Source organism: Macaca mulatta, chromosome 13, assembly GCF_049350105.2.
Source record: "Macaca mulatta isolate MMU2019108-1 chromosome 13, T2T-MMU8v2.0, whole genome shotgun sequence".
In the NCBI taxonomy this organism is placed as follows: Eukaryota; Metazoa; Chordata; class Mammalia; order Primates; family Cercopithecidae; genus Macaca; species Macaca mulatta.
This window is the reverse complement of record NC_133418.1, coordinates 92,253,132-92,273,507: the sequence shown is the minus strand read 5'-3', so window position 1 is coordinate 92,273,507 and position 20,376 is coordinate 92,253,132. Positions and strand designations below refer to the sequence as shown.

The 20,376-nt window shown below is 39.3% G+C and overlaps 1 protein-coding gene across 1 annotated transcript in view; it reads left to right on the top strand.

Moving 5' to 3' along the window:
• TTC27 (tetratricopeptide repeat domain 27) overlaps nucleotides 1-20,376 on the top strand; it is a 177,032-nt gene that overhangs the window by 36,001 nt on the left and 120,655 nt on the right. The window contains exons 6-9 of the mRNA XM_001106562.4: nucleotides 891-1,055; nucleotides 3,220-3,353; nucleotides 9,038-9,150; nucleotides 14,462-14,528. Coding sequence (XP_001106562.2) covers nucleotides 891-1,055; nucleotides 3,220-3,353; nucleotides 9,038-9,150; nucleotides 14,462-14,528 — 479 coding nt within the window. The remainder of the gene's footprint in view (nucleotides 1-890; nucleotides 1,056-3,219; nucleotides 3,354-9,037; nucleotides 9,151-14,461; nucleotides 14,529-20,376) is intronic.

Genomic DNA, 20,376 nt, shown 5'->3' with positions numbered 1-20,376 from the left:
AATGTACCGTTTCTCATGGTACAGTCCCTCAGGACTTCCCTTGGCTAGGGGAGAGAGTTCCCGGAACTCTTGTGCTTCCTGGGTGAGGCAACACCTCACCCTGCTTTGGCCTGCCCTCCATGGGCTGCACCCACTGTCTAACCAGTCCCAGTGAGATGAGCCTGGTACTTCAGTTGGAAATGCAAAAATCACCCACCTTCTGCCTTGATTTCTCTGGGGGCTGCAGACCGGAGCTGTTCCTATTGGCCATCTTGACAGCCAGCCACCCCTGGCCATTTTTTTTTTTTTGGAGGCAGTTACTGGCTCTGCCGCTCAGGCTGGAGTGCAGTGGTACGATCTCAGCTCACTGCAATCTCTGCCTCCCAGGTTCAAGCGATTCTCCTGCCTCAGCCTCCTGAGTAGCTGGGATTACAGGCGCACGCCACCATACTGGCTAATTTTTGTATTTTTAGTAGAGATGGAGTTTCACCATGTTGGTCAGGCTGGTCTCGAACGCCTGGCCTCGTTATCTGCCCGCTTCAACCTCCCAAAGTACTGGGATTACAGGTGTGAGCCACTGCGCCCGTCCCCCCACCAAATTTTTTTTTTTTTTTTTGCATGGTTTAGACAAATCCTCTGAGAAAGAGCAAGGTTATGAATCATCTCCCAGGATTGTGTGGAATAAAGGAGATAGTGTACATAATGTCCTTAGCTCATGTCTGGAGCATATAAGTGCTTAGAGAATGCTGGCTGGTAACTATTAGTGTTCCTGTATTCCTCACGTCTTAATGTTTAAAATTATTTAACAACAGAGACTATGTACTATATACTTTATGTATTATAGACTCTATTTTCCACGTTAATATATTTTTATTCTCATAATTTTTAATGTTTTATCTTTTGTCTTACAGTGATGAAACTACAGAATCTGTTTGTAGATGATTCAGGTCGATACTTGGCTATTCAATTCCATCTGGAATGTGCATATGTGTTTTTATATTATTATGAGTACAGAAAAGCAAAAGATCAGTTGAATATTGCTAAGAACATCAGCCAATTACAAATTGATTTGACAGGTAAGACTTTTATTTTTTGTGGATAATTGATTTTATTTTTATGATAAAACTGTATACATTGGCAGTTTGTGTTGTATGTTGGTATTTGATTTTCTATATCCTATTTGCTTTACAAATGTAGACTTTAAAAGTTTCATTTACAAATTTATAGTTTATAACAAATTTGAAATGATATATTTTCCTTATTTCTAGAGTTTTCCATTTATTGCGCTGATCTATTTAGACGTGTTAGTAATAGCAGCCAGGCAGTACAGAAACATGCTTTTGAGCCTTTGGGGGATGGGCCCATAGAGGCCTTTCCTGACTAAGTTTGGCCTCTCTGCATTGCCCTTTCTTGTAAATACCCACCTATTCCTTCCATCTTGCTTTTTTTTTTTTTTTAGAATGAGTCTCCCTCTGTTGCCCAGGCTGGAGTGCAGTGGCGCCATCTTAGCTCACTGCAACCTCAGTCTGCCGGGTTTGAACAATTCTCCTTCCTCAGCCTCCTGACTAGCTGGGATTACAGTGCCCGCCACCTCGCCTGTCTAATTTTTTTTTTTGTACTTTTAGTAGAGATGGGGTTTCAGCATGTTGACCAGGCTGGTTTTGAACTCCTGACCTCAAGTGATCCGCCTGCCTCGGCCTCCCAAAGTACTGGAATTACAGGCGTGAGCCACCACTCCCAGCCCACATTCTCTGCTTCTTATCGAGCTAGTTCTATAAGTAAAATCCTTCCGATGTATTATGAATAAACATGATTTTGTGGGCTTGTCTCAGATTGTAGCTACCTTTTGTTACATTGTGTGTGGGGGTAAAATTGTTTAATATTGAGCTTGTAACTTGGAACAATGGCCATGTATCAGCTGGAACAATGGCCATGTGTAAGTTGTCTGTATATGAAAATATATGTCATGTATCTTGTGAGGTTAGTTTCAGAAGTTATGTTTTTAAATATTTTGATCCTAGGAGGCTTTTCTTGGGACTTTTGATGACATAATACTTAATTGTTGGTATATTTACTAGCTAGTTCTTCATATTTTGTTTTCTAAGTTAGGGTTGAAGAACTTAGAAATACAAGTGTGGTGTTCACAAATACGAGAATCAGTTTATTCTTTTTTTCCACTCATCTATAGCCTTACTATAAAAAGTAAGCTGTGGCCAGGTGCTGTGGCTTACATTTGTAATCCCAGCACTTTGAGAGGCCGAGGCGGGCAGATCATGAGGTCAGGAGATTGAGACCATCCTGGCCAACATGGCAAAACCCCGTCTCACTAAAAATACAAAAATCAGCTGGACATAGTGGCACTAGCCTGTAATCCCAGCTACTCGGGAGGCTGAGGCAGGAGATTCACTTGAACCAGGGAGTGGGAGGTTGCAGTGAGCCGAGATCGTGCTGCTGCACTACAGCCTGGCGACAGTGCAAGACTCCGTCTCATAACAACAAATAAATAAAATAAAAATGAAATAGTAAGCTGTGTTGAACAATTTCAGTGTCTATATTTAGCATAACATGTTTAAAAGGTTAATGTATAGCTTAGAGCCAGACTCATAACAGGGTAAAATCCAGACTTCCTAGACTGGTCTCTGTAATCAAGGGTTTTTGTAATCTGACCTTGTCCAGAGAGTGGATGTTGGAACTTTTGCTTCCCTTAAAGTGTTTTGAAAACAGCTATTCTGCAGCAAGTTATTTCAGAGACATAATGAAAAAATTTTGGTCTTACATGAAGTCAGATAGTGTAATAAACTGTTGATTTAGAACCAAAAGATCCTGTCTTTCAGCTCTGGTTCTGATGCTGAGAAGCCCTGTGATCATGAACAAGTGATTGTATTCTCTAGAACTTTTGTTTTTGTCATCTGTGAGAAAGAGATAATAATAGTTCTTCTACCCACAACACTCAATGTGTTACTTTTTTTTTTTTTTTTTTTTTTAAGGGTGGTAGTTTGATGCAATAATTAGTATGTGGAATCTAGTGGCAGAAATCCTGGGTTTGAGTCTGGTACCAGAGCTTAATGACTTTTTAATTTTATAAGTCATTTAAAACCTGAGACTGGGCCTCAGTACTTTCTTATGTGAAATGGAGAAAATATCTTGAAAACTCTAAAGCACTTTGAAAATATTGCTCTCCATGACTGTACAGTAGATCTGATACGTAACTCAGTAGATATAATTTTATTGTTTTTTCAGGTGCTTTGGGAAAAAGAACACGGTTCCAGGAAAATTATGTGGCACAACTGATTCTAGATGTAAGAAGGGAAGGGGATGTCCTTTCAAATTGTGAATTCACTCCAGCACCCACTCCTCAGGAACATTTAACCAAGGCAAGTAGGATTGCAAGTTATTACATTCAATTAATACCTGAGTCTAACAATTTCAATAGGTGAGTACCATAGAAACACTGAGTGGGTTGGGGACGGACTTCATTTTATTCTTTCTTTTGCCTTTTCAAGGTTTATAGGTCAGGGAGAACCCGTGTTTAAACCTTCTTTTTTCCTAACCTGTATATAGAGATAAATAGTCCTTTTCTTCTAAGATTCAGTAACTATGAATTAGTAATGCAGTTAGTTATATATTACCCCTCTTTTAGAAATTCAAAAGGCATCCTGGGTGGAGACCAATTTTTCTATCTGCTGTCATGTTTATTTCCTTATGTTTGTCTTCTCTTGGAATCTCTTAGGCTTTTTCTAAACATATAAACAGATTATCAGAATTCCTTTTCACTAGTTTTGTGATTGAGCTTTTGTTTCTCTGTCATTATTGGGTGGTGGCTGCCTTAGTATGTTTATTTGACATGTCTAATGAATTCTCTTCTTTAGTTTGAATTATGACTCTTGGTCAGTTTACCTAATTATAGTCCACTCCAGCTGCTTCCATGAAGCTCTTTAGCATTTATGCATGTGTTTTCTGATCCAAGGAACCCCCAACTACTTTTTTTTCTTTTTTGTTTTTTGAGACGGAGTCTCACTCTATTGCCCAGGCTGGAGTGTGGTGGAGCGATCTCAGCTCAATGCAACCTCGCCTCCCGGGTTCAAGCAGTTCTCCTGCCTCAGCCTCCCAAGTAGCTGGGATTACAGGCATGCATCACCACGCCCGGCTAATTTTGTATTTTTAGTAGAGATGGGGTTTTTCCATGTTGGTCAGGCTGGTCTCGAACTTGCAACCTCAGGTGATCTGCCTGTCTTGGCCTCCCAAAGTGCTGGCATTACAGGCGTGAGCCACCGTGCCCTGCTGTGTTTGTTGTTTTTTGATGTGGAGTTGTCCTATAGAAAATTATCTCCCAGTGATTGGCCTGGCATGGTGGCTCATGCCTGTAATCCCAACAATTTGGAAAGCTGAGGTGGGTGGATCACTTGAGGTCAGGAGTTTGAGCCTAGTCTGACCAAAATAGTGAAACCCTGTCTCTATTAAAAATGCAAAATTAGGCCAGGTGCAATTGCTCACACCTGTAATCCCAGCACTTTGGGAGACCAAGGTGGGTGCACGAGGTCAGGAGATCATCCTGGCTAACATGGTGAAACACTGTCTCTACTAAAACTACAAAAAAAATTAACCGGGCATGGTGGTAGGTGCCTGTAGTCCCAGCTACTCCGGAGGCCGAGGCAGGAGAATGGTGTGAATCCAGCCGGGAGGTGGAGCTTGCAGGGAGCCGAGATCACGCCTCTGCACTCCAGCCTGGGCGACAGAGCAAGACTCAGTCTCAAAAAAAAAAAAAGAAAAAAAACCAAAAAAACAAAATTAGCCTGTTGTGGTGGCGTGTGCCTGTAATCCCAGCTACTTGGGAGGTTGAGGTGGGAGAATTGCTTGGACCCAGGAAGTGGAGGTTGCAATGAACAATGAGTGCAATTGCACCATTGAACTCCAGCCTGGGCAACAAGACCAAAACTCCCTTTGAAAAAAAAAAAAAAAAAAAAAAGAAAATTATCTCCTGGTGATAAATAGGATATGATGAGTATTATGAGAATGTATGAAAATGATGTACAATTTAATACAGAATTTAATGTTTTTTTTGCTTGCTTGTTCTTTCTTGCTTGCTTGTTTGCTTGCTTCTTTTTTTTTTTTTTTTTTTTTTTTTTTGAGATGGAGTCTGGCTCTGTCGCCCAGGCTGGAGTGCAGTGGCCAGATCTCAGCTCACTGCAAGCTCCGCCTCCCAGGTTCACACCATTCTCCTGCCTCAGCCTCCGAGTAGCTGGGACTACAGGCGCCCGCCACCACGCCCGGCTAGTTGTTTTGTGTTTTTTTAGTAGAGACGGGGTTTCACTGTGTTAGCCAGGATGGTCTCGATCTCCTGACCTTGTGATCTGCCCGTCTTGGCCTCCCAAAGTGCTGGGATTACAGGCTTGAGCCACCGCGCCCGGCTGCTTTCTTTCTTCCTAAATGGAGATGATGTCTCACTATATTGCCCAGGTTTGTTTCAAACTCCTGGGCTCAAGCAATCTTCCTGCTTCAACTCCCGAAGTGCTGGGATTAACCATGTAACACGTTACAGGGTTAATATGGTTAACATTTTTAACATATTACATGTGACTATCAGAAATTTTTTCAGGATTATTTTATTTTATTTTAAAAATTTTGGCTGGGCGCGGTGGCTCATGCCTGTAATCCCAGCACTTTGGGAGGCCGAGGTGGACGGATCATGAGGTCGGGAGATCGAGACCATCCTGGCTAACATAGTGAAACCCATCTCTACTAAAAATACAAAAAATTAGCTGGGTGTGGTGGTGGGTGCCTGTAGTCCCAGCTACTTGGGAGGCTGAGGCAGGAGAATGGCGTGAACCCGGGAGGCGGAGCTTGCAGTGAGCCGAGATTGTGCCACTGCACTCCAGCCTGGGCGACAGAGTGCGACTCCATCTCAAAAAAAAAAAAAAAAAAAAAAAAGTTTTACCTGTTTATCTATTTAGAGACCATGTTGTGAGACTGGTTAATTTTTGTATTTTTGGTAGAGGTGGGGTTTCACCATGTTGCCCAGGCTGGTCTTGAACTTCTAGGCTCAAGCCATCCACTTGCCTCAGCCTCCCAAAACTGTTGGTATTATAGGCGTGAGCCACTGCACTGGCCAGAATTTAATCTTTTTATATGTGAATAAAATACTTTCAGATAATCTTAGGGTCTTTGTTAATTACTACTTGAAGATGGAGAGTACAAGTTGTATGATGTAGGTATGGATTATATAGAAACATAGCTTTATTCTCATGGGTGGAAGATAATTGTTTGTTAAGTTGGTTATATATCATATTTCCTTGTGTCAAACACATTATTAGATTGTAATATACACCAGCTGTTTAATAACCATTTTTCAGGAAAAGGAAAGAACACTACTATACCATTTATAGTGATTACAAAATATATCCTGATTGGAAATGTTACAATGTGGCTCCGTGTGGTAGCTCACGCCTGTAGTCCCAGCACTTTGGGAGGCCGAGGTGGGAGGATCACTTGAGGTCAGGATTTCGAGACCAACCTGGCCAACATGCCGAAACCCCGTCTCTACTAAAAATAGAGAAGATTATCTGGGGGTGGTGGTGTGTGCCTGTAATTCCAGCTACTTGGGAGGCTGAGGCAGGAGAATCGCTTGAACCCGGGAGGTGGAGGTTGCAGTGAGCCGAGATCACACCACTGCACTCCAGCCTGGGTGACTAAGTGAGACTGTCTCCAAAAAAAAAAGAAATGTTACAATGTGAAAATATATATTTTATTTTTTTTTGAGATGGTGTCTCATTCTGTAGCCTGCCTTAGTCTCCAAGTAGCGGGGACTACAGCCACATGCCACTATGCCCGGAGAATTGTATTTTTAGTAAAGACAGGGCTTCACCATGCTGGCCAGGCTGGTCTCGAACTCCTGACGTCGGGTGATCCACCCACCTTAGCCTCTCAAAGTGCTGGGATTACAGGCATGAGCCACCACGCCCAGCTTCTGTCTAGCTTCATTTAGCTCCTAAAGTCTTCCTTGTTTTTTTGTTGAATTAGAAAAAAAATTCACCCAAGATTATTGAGGAATAATTTACATAAAGTATACCAATTTGAATTACACTTTGTTGAGATTTAACAATTAGACGCATGTAACCACCACTATAATGAAAAAAAGTTTCTCCAAAGAGTGCCCCCATAGTTCTTTGCAGTCAGTTGCTCTCTAATCTGCTTTCTGTCATAGATTAGATCTGTCTTTTCTAGAATTTCCAATAAATGGAATCATATGGTATGTAATCTTTTGTGTCTGGCTTAATGGTTTTAAGATTCATCCATGTTGAAATACCAATATGAACTGTTGGTGGACATTTAAGTTATTTCTAGCAGCTATTACTAATAAACCTGCCTAGAAAATATGTATATAAGTCTTTGTGTGAACATAAGTTTTTTTTTTTTCTCTCTTCTCTTTTTATTTTTGAAATGGAGTCTCGCTCTATTGCGTAGGCTGGAGTGCAGTGGCAAGATCTCAGCTTACTGCAACCTCCACCTCTCGGGTTCAAGCAATTCTCCTGTCTCAGCCTCCCGAGTAGCTGGGAGTACAGGTACATGCCACAATGCCTGGCGATTTTTGTATTTTTGGTAGAGATGGGGTTTTACCATGTTTGCCAGGCTGGTCTTGAACTCCTGACCTCAAGTGATCCACCCACCTTGGCCTCCTAAAGTGCTGGGATTACAGGCGTGAGCCACCATGCCTGGCCTCTTTTGCCCATTTTTCATTTGGGTTGTTTGTCTTCTTATTGAGTTCTAAGCGTTCTCCATATTCTGGATACAAGTCCCTTTTCAGATACATGTTTTGTCAATATATTTGGATCTGGAGCTTGACATTTTGTCTTCTTAACAATGTTTTCAGAGAACAGAAGTTTTTATTCTGATGAAGTCCAATTTATGAAGTTTTTCTCTTATAATTCATGCTTTTTGTGTCCTAATTAAGAACTGATGCCTTTCCATCTCAAGGTTACAAATATTTTTTTTTAATGTTTTATTCTAGAAGTATTTTTAGTTTTAACTTCTGTATTAAGGTCTGTGATTAATTTTGATTTAATTTTTGTATATGATTGAGATAAACGTGAAGGGTCATTTTTTTTTTTACAAATGGATATCCAGTTGTTCTGACATCATTTAGTTACTTTTTTTTTGGAGAGACAGGGTCTTGCTGTGTTTCCCAGGCTGGTCTCAAACTCTTGGCCACAAGCTTCCTCCCACCTTGGCCTCCCAAAGTTCTCTAATATCATTTATTGGAAGGCTTTATCTACTGAACCTAGGTACTTTTACTGAAAATCAATCTATCACATATGCATGGGTCTAACATTTTGGACTGTATTGTGTTCCATTCACTTTATATGTCTGTCTTTATGCCAGTACCATACTGTCTGGGCTTTATAGTATTCTTGAAATCAAGTACTTCCTTGTATTTTATTCTTTTTAAAATTGTTTTGGTTATTGTCGATCATTTGCATTTCCATATAAATTTTAGAACGAACTTGTCAGTTTGGCATTTCCATCTTGATAATAAGCTATTTGTGAGAAATTTCTCAACTGATCGCACTATATTGCTGAGACAGAGTTGGGAAGTTGATATTTTTGATTAGAATTTAGAGGCAGAATAGAAAGATCCAGTTTTGAATCCTGATGCTGTCACATACTTTGAGTGTGATCTTGGATGAGCTTCAAGTATCTGATTCTTTGTTTTTCATCAATAAATAGGGATAGAAATGCCTATTGTCTGTGATTTATTGTGAGGATGAATTTGAAAAATGTAAAGTTATCTGCAGAGGGGCTTTTGCATACTTGGCTCAATGAATGATAGCTGTTATTCCCTATTATTGTCATTGTTAGTGCATTCTTGAGGTATAGAATGGCACATCTTTCATTTCTGGAAGGTAAATTGTTTCCAAATATGTGTTTCACAAGAAACAGCCTATTGACCATAGGTAGACAAGGTAAGTTAACTTTATCCTTTCTAGCAATCTATTACATGCCATTTTGGTGAATGAATAAAATTTAATTTTTGGTCTAAGTATTTTCTTTTGTATTCCACTAGAATCTTGAGCTCAATGATGACACCATTCTGAATGACATAAAGTTAGCAGATTGTGAACAGTTCCAGATGCCGGATCTGTGTGCTGAAGAGCTCGCTATTATCCTTGGAATCTGGTAAGTTAATGACTGACTTGGCTACTTTGAACACTTTGCATATTGATTCTCTTATGTGTGGAGAATCTTCATTCAAGGAGGTTCCAAGAGTTCTGGATGAATAGGGAATTTTGTAGTGCTTATGAAGATCAAGAGGAAATACTTGGAGAGCCAATTAAAGGACTAGACATTACGAATCTCCTATGAGTTGGTATATGTATTCTTCTGTTTCCTTTATAAGCACAATTTCTTTGTTTAACTTTAGCTAGGAGTAGATTCTTAATAAAATGTTAAAGACAGGTGAGAATGACTATTTTGAGATTTGAGGATATTTAAATTTCAAAGGATAGGATTATTTTTTAATACTGTAGAATCTTATCTGTGGTCGAAATAGTTTTTCCTTTTTTTTCTGATTAGAAATAATATCAAATTTGTGAAAAATGTTTAAGGGCAGGGCAATACAAATAACTTTTAAGAATAAGTTTCCAATGTGATACTGTATCATTCCTGAAGAATTTGGTGTATATTTCCAACAATAATTTGTACATAGTCACAATACAGCTATCAAAATCAGAAAGTTAACATTCATACTTTGCTATCATTTAATTCTCAGACCCCATTCAAATTTTGCTAGTTGTCCAGATACTCTCTTTTAGAGCAGAAGATCCAGTCTAGAATATATGTGTCACATTTAGTTGTCATGTCTCTTTAGTCTTTATCAGTCTGGAATAGTTCCTCATTTTTGCTTGACTTGCATGATCTTGACACTTGAAATTTACAAGTCCATTATTTTTAGACTTTCCCTCAATTTGAGTTTGTCTGATTTTTTTTTTTTTTTGTAATAGTTGGATTCACCTTATGCATTTTTTTTTCCCTCTGAGATGGAGTTTTGCTATTGTTGCCTAGGCTGGAGTGCAATGACATGATCTCGGCTCACTGCAACCTCCGCCTCCCGGGCTCAAGCGATTCTCTTGCCTCAGCCTTCTGAGTAGCTGGGATTACAGGCGCACACCACCATGTCCGGCTAATTTTTTTGGATTTTTAGTAGAGATGGGGTTTCACCATGTTGTCCAGGCTGGTCTCAAACTCCTGACCTCAGCTGATCCGCCCACCTCGATCTCCCAGAGTGCTGGGATTATAGGCATGAGCCACTGCACCCAGCTACTTTATGCGTTTTTAGCTGGGATTTCAGAGAAATGAAGTTTTGTTATTCTCATTGCATCCTAGCAAGTAGAATATGATTTGGGTTTGCCCCTCTACTGGTGATGTTAACTTTGATCACATGATTAAAGTGGTGTTTGCTAGGCTTCTCCAAAGTTATTCTTTTATTTTTTAATTAACATTTTATTGGCCAGGCACAGTGGCTTACTCCTGTAATCCCAGCACTTTGGGAAGCCGAAGCGGGTGGATCACCCAAGGTTAGGAGTTCAAGACCAGCCTGGCCAACATAGTGAAATCCCATCTCTACTAAAAACACAAAAATTAGCCAGGTGTGGTGGTGGGCGCTTGTAATCCCAGTTACTCGGGAGCCTGAGGCAGGAGAATTGCTTGAACCTGGGAGGTGGAGATTGCAGTGAGCCGAGATCACGCCACTGTACTCCAGCCTGGGTGACAGAGTGAAACTCTGTCTCAAAAAAAAAAAAAAAAAACTTCTTTGAAAGGTACTTTTAGACTAAATGAATATCCCATTTGTCATCAAAAGATTTATTGATGTTCAAAATAGAATCCCCCATAAAGCTATAATATTGATACCAGTTAAATTAGTAATAGGCAATTTAAGAAAGGGAGCATTTGAAAAAAATCTTGTTCTTTTTTTTTTTTTTTTTTTTTTGGAGATAGTCTTGCACTGTCGCCCAGGCTGGAGTGCAGTGGTGCAATCTTGGCTCACTGCAACCTTGGCCTCCCAGGTTCAAGCAGTTCTCCTGCCTCAGCCTCCCAAGCAGCTAGGATTACAGGCATGTGCCACCACACCTGGCTAATTTTTGTATTTTTAATAGAGACGGGGTTTCACCCTGTTGACCAGGTGGTCTTGAACTCCTGACATCAGGTGATCCACCTGCCTTGGCCTCCCAAAGTACTAGGATTACAGGGGTGAGCCACTGCGCCCAGCCAAAATCTTATTCTTTTAATTCAGTAGAACTCACCCTTTAGTGTTCACCACGTAGCATTTTACTTCATATATGCAGCAGTAAGTTTTCATTTATATAAAAGTTGAATTCAGTTCTACAGTTCCTTTTTATTTTAAAATGGATCACACATACAGAGTTCTGTTTCTAAATCCAAAGCAATTTTCCTGTAACATTATTGATTCCAGTGACAGAATGTTGTTTTTTTTTTTTTTTTTTTTGAGACAGAGTCTCGCTCTGTCGTCCCAGGCTGGAGTGCAATGGTGCAATCTTGACTCACTGCAACCTCCAACTTCCAGGTTCAAACGATTCTCTTGCCTCAGCCTCCTGAGTAGCTGGGATTACAGGCGCCCGCCACCGTGCTCAGCTAAGTTTTGTATTTTTAGTAGAGACAGGGTTTCACCATGTTGGCCAAGCTGGTCTCGAACTCCTGACCTCAGGTGATCTACTCGCCTCAGCCTCCCAAAGTGCTGGGATTATAGCCGTGAGCCACTGTGCCTAGCCTGAGAAGGTGAATTCTTATACATAGTAGATTGGCACAACAGTGGGGATAGCTTCAGGCTCCTTCCCTAGACTCTTGCTGTTCACTGGCCTCCTGCTTGAGTTGGATTTTTACCTGAAGATGAAATGCTGGAACTTGCCCCACCTCTCTTACACTTCATTCTACCTGACTGCTTGTATGCATTCATGTGTGTTTGTCTTGTAGGTGTTTTTAAAAAAATCATTTCATAGTTCTTTCCTCTTCCATTCATTGATTTTTTTCTTTTCCAACACTAAAAATTGGTTCATTTAAAAATTATTATATAAACAATTTATAGTCATTATAAAATCCTTAAACAGTATTGAAAATTATAAGGATATGTTACTATTTTATAAGGCAGTATTTTCATTTTTTTTTTTTCAGATGGATTCTTGCTCTTTTGCCCAGGCGGGAGGGCAGTGGCACGATCTTGGCTCACTGTAACCTCTGCCTCTCAGGTTCAAGCAGTTCTCTGCCTCCGTCTCCCGAGTAGCTGAGATTACAGGCACTTGCCACAATGCCTGGCTAATTTTTGTATTTTTAGTAGAGATGGGGTTTCACCATCTTGGCCAGGCTGGTCTTGAACTCCTGACCTCGTGATCCACCTGCCTCAGCCTCCCTAAGTGCTGGGATTATATGCATTAGCTGCCGGGCCTGGCCTGTTTTCATTCTTAATGTATGGAATATTTATATACATTTATATGCCCTTTAAAATTTGTTAAATTAATATATGGAATATTTGGAATTACATTCCATATATATGTCCACATATATATATTCCATATATATTATAATTATATGTGGAATATTTCATATATTCCATATATTAAGAATATTTAATATTCCATTTGGAATAGTCTAATAATAAAACTAACACTGGTGAAAAGTCAACTGTTATTCTGAATCTCATGTTTGTGATTTTGTTGCCTTTTTAAAAAAATTTTAATTTCATGTTTTGTATGCTTGTAAGTCAGTTGCTTAAATTTGCTTGTTTTTGAGCTTTATAAAAGTGGTATCTTATAATAAACATATAGTCCTCTGTGATGTGCTTATTTTCTCTCATTATTGTATTCCTGTGATTCATGTTGTTATATGTAGCTGCAATTTATTTTGTAGTATAGCATTCTGTTGGATGATTATACAACAGTTGGTCATTTTCCTTTTGGGCATTTGGATGGTTTCCAGATTTTTCCTGTTATACACAATAGTACTATGGATATTTATGTATCTCGTTCTTGATATATCAGTTCAAGAATTTCTCTGGGCTCTATATCTAGAGATATAGAGTCGACTATATATGAATGTTCACAAAGATAGTGCCAAATTGTTTCTTTCTTTTTTTTTGAGATGGAGTCTTGCTCTGTCACCCAGGCTGGAGTGCAATGGCGCAATCTTGGCTCACTGCAACCTCTGCCTCATGAGTTCAAGCAATCCTCCTGCCTCAGCCTCCTGAGTAGCTGGGACTATAGGTGTGCGCCACCACGCCCAGCTAATTTTTTGTATTTTTAGTAGAGATGTGGTTTCACCATGTTGGCCAGGATGGTCTCGATCTCTTGACCTCATGATTCGCCTGCATTGGCCTCCCAAAGTGCTGGGATTACAGGCATGAGCCACCGTGCCCAGCCCAAATTGTTTTCTAAAATGATTCTACCAATAATGTAATTGATCCTGGATCAGCAAGATCTAAGAATGCCTGTTGTTCTGCCTTCTTGACAGCTGTTATAAAAACATTGTTTTTTTAGCATGAGTTTAATAAATAAGACTCGGTGTCATAATAATTCTTTTTATTTTCTTTGCTGAGTGGCACATATTGAATTTCTTTTTTCCTAGGAGGATAAATTATGTTGGCTGCACAGTGTCACATGCCTGTAATCCCAACACTTTGGGAGACTGAGGTGGGCAATCACTTGAGTCCAGGAGTTCAAGACCAGCCTGGACAGCACAGTGAAACTATGTTTCTACAAAAAATAGAAAAATTAGCTGGGAATGGTGGCGTATCCCTGTAGTCCTGGTTACTCGGGAGGCTGAACTGGGAGGATCCCTTGAACTCAGGAGGTGGAGGTTGCAATGAGCCAGGTGTGTGCCACTGCACTCCCACCTGGGTGACACAGTGAGCCCTGTCTCAAAAAAAACAAAGAAAAAAAAAGATAAATTATGCTGACATTTAGTACACCAATCACATTTTATTTGTCAGCATTTTATTGTTATGCTTATCTTTGATAAACTCCACATTTGTATATAATGCCATTTTTTATATATATATATATGTATTTTTTTTTTTTTGAGACAGAGTCTCACTCTGTCGCCCAGGCTGGAGTGCAGTGGTGCGATCTCGGCTCACTGCAAGCTCCGCCTCCCAGGTTCACGCCATTCTCTTGCCTCAGCCTCCTGAGTAGCTGGGACTACAGGTGCCCGCCACCACACCTGGCTAAGTTTTTGTATTTTTAGTAGAGACGGGATTTCACCTTGTTAGCCAGGATGTTCTGAATCTCCTGACCTCGTGATTTGCCCGCCTCAGCCTCCCAAAGTGTTGGGATTACAGGCGTGAGCCACCGCGCCCGGCCCCCATAATATTTAAATATCTGCTTTCAAATATATAAAATATAGCAGTTTACTTTGCTTTTTAAAAATTGTATTTCATTAGCTGCAACATGCATCTTAATTTACCTTTTTTCTTAATTTAAAGCACGAATTTTCAAAAGAATAACCCAGTGCATAAATTAACTGAAGAGGAGCTTCTGGCATTTACATCAGTGAGTAATGTCTTTTTCTCTTCTATTTCATTTTTTTCCTGGTAAATTATTTCCTCTGGTATGGTCTTGCCTTAGATTGTTTATGTTGAAACACTGCCACCTAAGGAAATAAAGTGGAGAAAAATCTTATTTTAGTTTCTAAGTCACATGTATCTTGCTGCTGATAGAGTCTGCAACTCTTATGCCTAAAATTGAGGGCTATGCCTACATGATTGCGGTGAAAAAGAGAGCTGGGAGCAGGACCAGGAGATCATGGGTTAGAGAGGTGTCAAGAGCATGGTGTGCTCATCAGTATTCAACAGTGTAGAGCAGTCAGGAGATAAATGTGGACAGAGAAGAGACCACTGGATTGGACAATTAAGAGTGCATTGGTTACTTCTAGGACAGTTTTAGTGGACTCTCTGGACAGTTACCTCATTACAGAGAATTCCGGGGGATTATGGTGTAAGGAAATAAAGTTAATAAAGACCTGATGTTTTCTTCCTTTGTTATTTTTCAGATAAGGCAAAATAAAATACTTTTACTGGCTAGAAAGAAAAGGTAGATTGTGGCCGGGTGAGGTGGCTCATGCCTGTAATCTCAGCACTTTGAGAGGCCGAGGCAGGTGGATCACTTGAGGTCAGGAGTTCGGACCAGCCTGGCCAACATGGTGAAACCGTGTCTCTACCAAAAATACAAAAATTACCCGGGTGTGGTGGCACGTGTCTGTAACCCCAGCTACTCTGGAGGCAGAGAAGGAGAACCGCCTCAACTCGGAAGGCAGAGGTTGCAGTGAGCCACACTGTACTTCAGCCTGGGTGACAGAGAGCGAGACTCTGCCTGAAAAACAAACAAAACAAAACAAAACACAACAAAACAAAAAAAGCTAGCTTATTTTGTACTGTAATATAAATTTTCCACATTACTATTTCCTACACACCCTGTTGGAACTGGTTAGGTGTTAGTCGTATGAGTCCTCTGGTTGCGTGTTTTATTTTCCCACTTCAGTATCCTCCGAAGTCTTTGGTGTGCATCATCTTATTATGTGTGTTTTAGGTAACTGTGGAAATGTTCCTCATTATTTATTACATGTGCTGTAAAGGAATTGACAAAGTGTTAACAAAGTGTTAACAAATTTTAAAGGGCATATAAAAACATATTATGTACTTTTCATTTATTGATTCAGCTAATATATATATCTACTAAATAATATATACGGGTATTGTACTAGTCATTGGGGATATAGCAGTAAACAAAGCCTTTTCTGTTCTGGAGTTTATGCCAAATACAGAGTAGACAAAGAGAGAACCAGCTATTTCATGAAGTGCTGAGGAGAACTATAAAGCAGGTTAAGAGACTAAGAATGGGATGGGCACAGCTGTTTTCGACAAGTTTTTCTATGATATAAACATGTCACCTATGCATAAAGGTAGTTTATATCCTAATTTCCAATCTGTATACCTTTTATTTCTTCATATCTTCTTATCTATTGCACTACTGGGATTCTAGTTCAACGAGAAGAGAAGTGAAGAAAGCAGACAATCTTCCCTTTTTTCTGAGCTTAGGGGAGAAAGACTACTTTTCACCATTAATGATTTTAGTTAGATACACTTAATCAGGTTGATATTCTCTTCTATTCCTAGTTTACTAAGAGTTTTTATAATGAAAGGTGTTGAATTTGTTTAATATGAAACAATGCAATTCACCTTATTAATAGAGCAAAGGAGAAAAACCAAATGATTATCTTAATAGAAACAGAAAAGGCTTTGACAACCACAGTTGGAGAAGAATGGCAGTGAGAAGGAAAGATGGACTAATAGATATGTGAGGATTCTAGATCAAGAAGGACTTTTAAGAAGAGAAAAGTCACAGACGAAGGGGTCAGTCAGTATATTTTGGCTTTATGGATAAAGGAAGATACATATGTTCTTTAATGAATACAAGTTGCTTAAGATATATCATTTTTTTAAAGGCATTTTCATTATCTTAGTTGGGAATCAGTTGGAATTCTGATGTTTTCTTCCCAGGTCAGATAAATTTATGAAACTGTACTTAGCAATACTAGGCAGTTTAAACTACAAATCGATAGCACAGATAAAGATATCCCCTAGTTGCTAAGAAAGGAAGACAATATTTAGGACTGAGCAGTCAAAGAAGGCTTTGTTCACTTGGGGAGGACTTGAGTTGCAACTTGAACAACAGATAGGGTTTAGATGGAGTGATATAGTATAAGCAAAGGCAAGGAGATGGGAGAATGTAAGTTGTATATGGGTCCTTTCATTGAGGGTAATAGTGAGATTTAGGGAAAAATAGATTTGAGCAAGTTTTTAAATGACCTCCCTCGCAAGGATAGGGGATTTGGGTTGCTCTTCCACTTCTACTGAGAATTATTTATAGATTAAACTTGGAATTTTAAACTTACTGTCATTTGGTACTGATTTCAAAAATGAATGCTTTTTTAAGTAGATAATGAAAAAGCAGGGGTAGTTGTGCTTTTTATAGTATTTCTTTGTTCCTTGCTTCGGGAGGTCAGTATGACCTGGGTGGGCATCCTTCGATTTGGCTTTAGTGTAGCCAAACAATCATGCACAAGGAGAGCTCCGAGCTGGCTTTGATTTATGTGTGGAAAAAGCAGCTATCTGAAAGCTCTTTCATTGTTTAAAGGAGTAGCCTGGTTGTGTGTCATCTGAAGAGATCCTAGTGACCTTTGGAAGGAGATTATTTGAAATGTGTAGTGATAAGAATGAAAAGGAAATTTGTTTTTAATAGAAACAACACTCTAAATCCTCTTTGATGGTGGTACAGAATTTTCTTTGCTACTTTTCTGGGGCATGAGGGAAATGCCCATACAGTGGGAAATTGTTTGCTGAATAAAATAATAAGTCCCTCTTATGTACATATATAGCTCGTCATCATATGAATATTTACTTTTCTTTTTTTTCTGAGACAGAGTCTCGCTCTGTTCCCCAGGCTGGAGTGCAGTGGTGCAGTCTCGGCTCACTGCAACCTCCGCCTCCCAGGTTCAAGTGATTCTCCTGCCTCAGTCTCCCAAGTAGCTGGGATTACAGGCACATGCCACCACGCCCAGCTTATTTTTGTATTTTTAGTAGAGACAAGAGTTTCACCATGTTGCCCAGGCTGGTCTTGATCTCCTGACCTCAGATGATCAACCCACCTCAGCCTCTCAAAGTGCGGGGATTATAGGCGTGAGCCACCGCGCCTGGCCTGCATCTCTTAATCTTCAATGAATGCCTCTCTTTTGTTCTCAAAATATCCTCTTACATACCTTATCAACAATTGCTAAATTGATTCTTTAATTTATAAAACATTATAACTATGAATAAAATAAATATTACTAAAGTTTATTTCGCTATTCACAACAATCATAAAAATAATAAAAGTATATGAAAAATTATATACTTGTAAAAGTTTACTGGTTCGATGGGTCACCTTTTATGGATTTTGGTCAATGAGAGGTAAGAAATGAGAGAACTTTTCCTAAGACAGGCACACAAATGTTATCACTCATTTGTAAGTGGTTTCTGGCCTTTGTTTTGATGTGTAAAAGTGGTGGAAATTCCATCTCATGGATAAGTACATGGTTGCAAATGGCATGAGGTTCTTCAGCAGTGAAGAATTCTGAAAGTGGGGATTTTATTTTTTAATTTTTTAGGTTTTTTTTGTTGTTTGTTTGTTTTGTAGAGACAGGTCTCCCCATGTTGCTCAGGCTGGTCTTGAACTCCTGGGCTGAAGTGTTCTGCCCGTCTCGGCCTCCCAAAATGCTGGGATTACAGGTGTGAACAACCGCACCCAGCCATGAAAGCGGGGATTTATGAATCCACCAACTTTCTTAGGGTTCTTTTTCAAACCCATTTTGATTTTTAACCAAATACTTATAATTTAGTGAGCTGATACGTCATCAAATTACCACAGTTAATAGAATCCATGGTTAAAAATAAGATAGCATTTACAACTATGTAATTCCACATAAAGTGCCTAGAGTAGTCAAAATTCATAGAACCAAAAAGCAGTACGGGTTGCTAGGGGTTGGGGGAAGGGGGATTGGGAGTTGTTTAATGGGTATAGAGTTTCAGCTACAAGATGAAAGGAGTTCTGGAGACTGGTTGTACAATAATGTGAATGTACTTAACATTATTGTACTGTGTGTTTAAAAGTTGTTAAAATGGTATATTTTATGTTATATGTATTTTAACCACAGTTTTTAAAAATGAAAAAGAGAAAAGAAGCATTTGTAATAGTGTCAAAAAACATCAAATTCCCAGGAATAAGCCTATCAAAAGATTTATAAGATCTCTATACTAAAAATCTGTCTGGGCACGGTGGCTTACACCTGTAATCCCAGCACTTTGGGAGGCCGAGGTAGGCAGATCACTTGAGGTCAGGAATTCAAGACCAGCCTGGCCAACATGGTAAAATCCCGTCTCTGCTAAAAATACAAAAAAAAAAATTAGCCAGGCGTCATGGTGAACGCCTGTAATCCCAGCTACTTGGGAGGCTGAGGCAGGAGAATCGCATGAACCCAGGAGGCGGAGGTTGCAGTGGGCTGAGATGGCACCACTGTACTCCAGCCTGGGTAACAGAGTGAGACTCTGTAAAAAAAAAAAAAAAAAAAAAAATCTATAAAACATAATTAAGATAAATTAATGAAGATGTAAATAAATGGAGGGATATGTCTTGTTCATGGAGGACTTCATGTTTTAAAATTTCAAGTCTTTCCAAATTAACCTACATAATTAATCAATCCTTAAGAAAGTCCCAGCAGTTTGAATTTGTTGTTTTTATTGTTTCTGTTGTTTTTTCATGGAACTAAAGCTGACTTTGAAATTCATATGGAAATGCAGAGGGCTAAGGATATAGCTCAGGCAGTCTTGAAGAACAGAGCTGTAGGGGAAGACTTCTATTGTCAGTTAGCAAGACCCATTTTAAGACAGTGCTTGTCAAATTGGGGTCCCTGGACCAGCAGCATCAGCGTCACCTGGGAGCTTGTTAGAAATGGAATTTCTCCGGCTCCACCCTAAACCCTATTCAATCAGAACCTTTGAGGTTGGAGCCAAGAACTCTGTGTTTTACCAAGCTCTCGAGGTTATTTTTATGCTCTTTAAAAACACAGAATTAAGACTTTTTGACACAAGGAAATATAAATCAGCCAGTGGTCTAGAAACAGATCCATACATATACAGTTCATGTGATTTATGGCAAAGGTGGAGTTGTAATACAGTGAGAAAGGATAGACTTTTCAATAATTACTAGATAATTTATATCTCTATAGGAAAAATGGGCATCTTAACATCATACTGTATATAAAATGTAATTCCAGATAGATCGAATATATAAAAGTGAAAAGCAAAACTATAAAGCTCTTAGAGGAGGAATGTAGGAGAACATCTTTGAGACCTTGGGACAGTCAAACAGGACAGTAAAGCTCTAACAAAACAAAAAGTGATATGCTGGACCATAGTTAGCACTTCTTTTTATGAAAAGATACCATTACTGTTGTAAAGCACTTAGACCAGTGCCTGACCAGCACATAGAATGTGTTATGTGTTTATTAAATAAAAATAAATAAATAAAATAAATAACAAAACAGCAGAAACAGGAAACTTGTATCCAGAACAAATAAAATTCTGGTTAGAACCACCGTTTTAGTGGCTTTTGCAGTTGAGTAGTTACTGCATTTTTCTCAGAACAAGAGGCTAACTCTCTAGTTGTCAGCCTTTTGGTAACCTCTGTTATTTAGGACCAGTTTTAGAGTGAACTGTTCAGAAATTTTCATAGCATTTCTGAAATATGAGTATGAATTATTGGAATAAAAATATGACATAAAGAATTAACATGTATTTTGTATCTT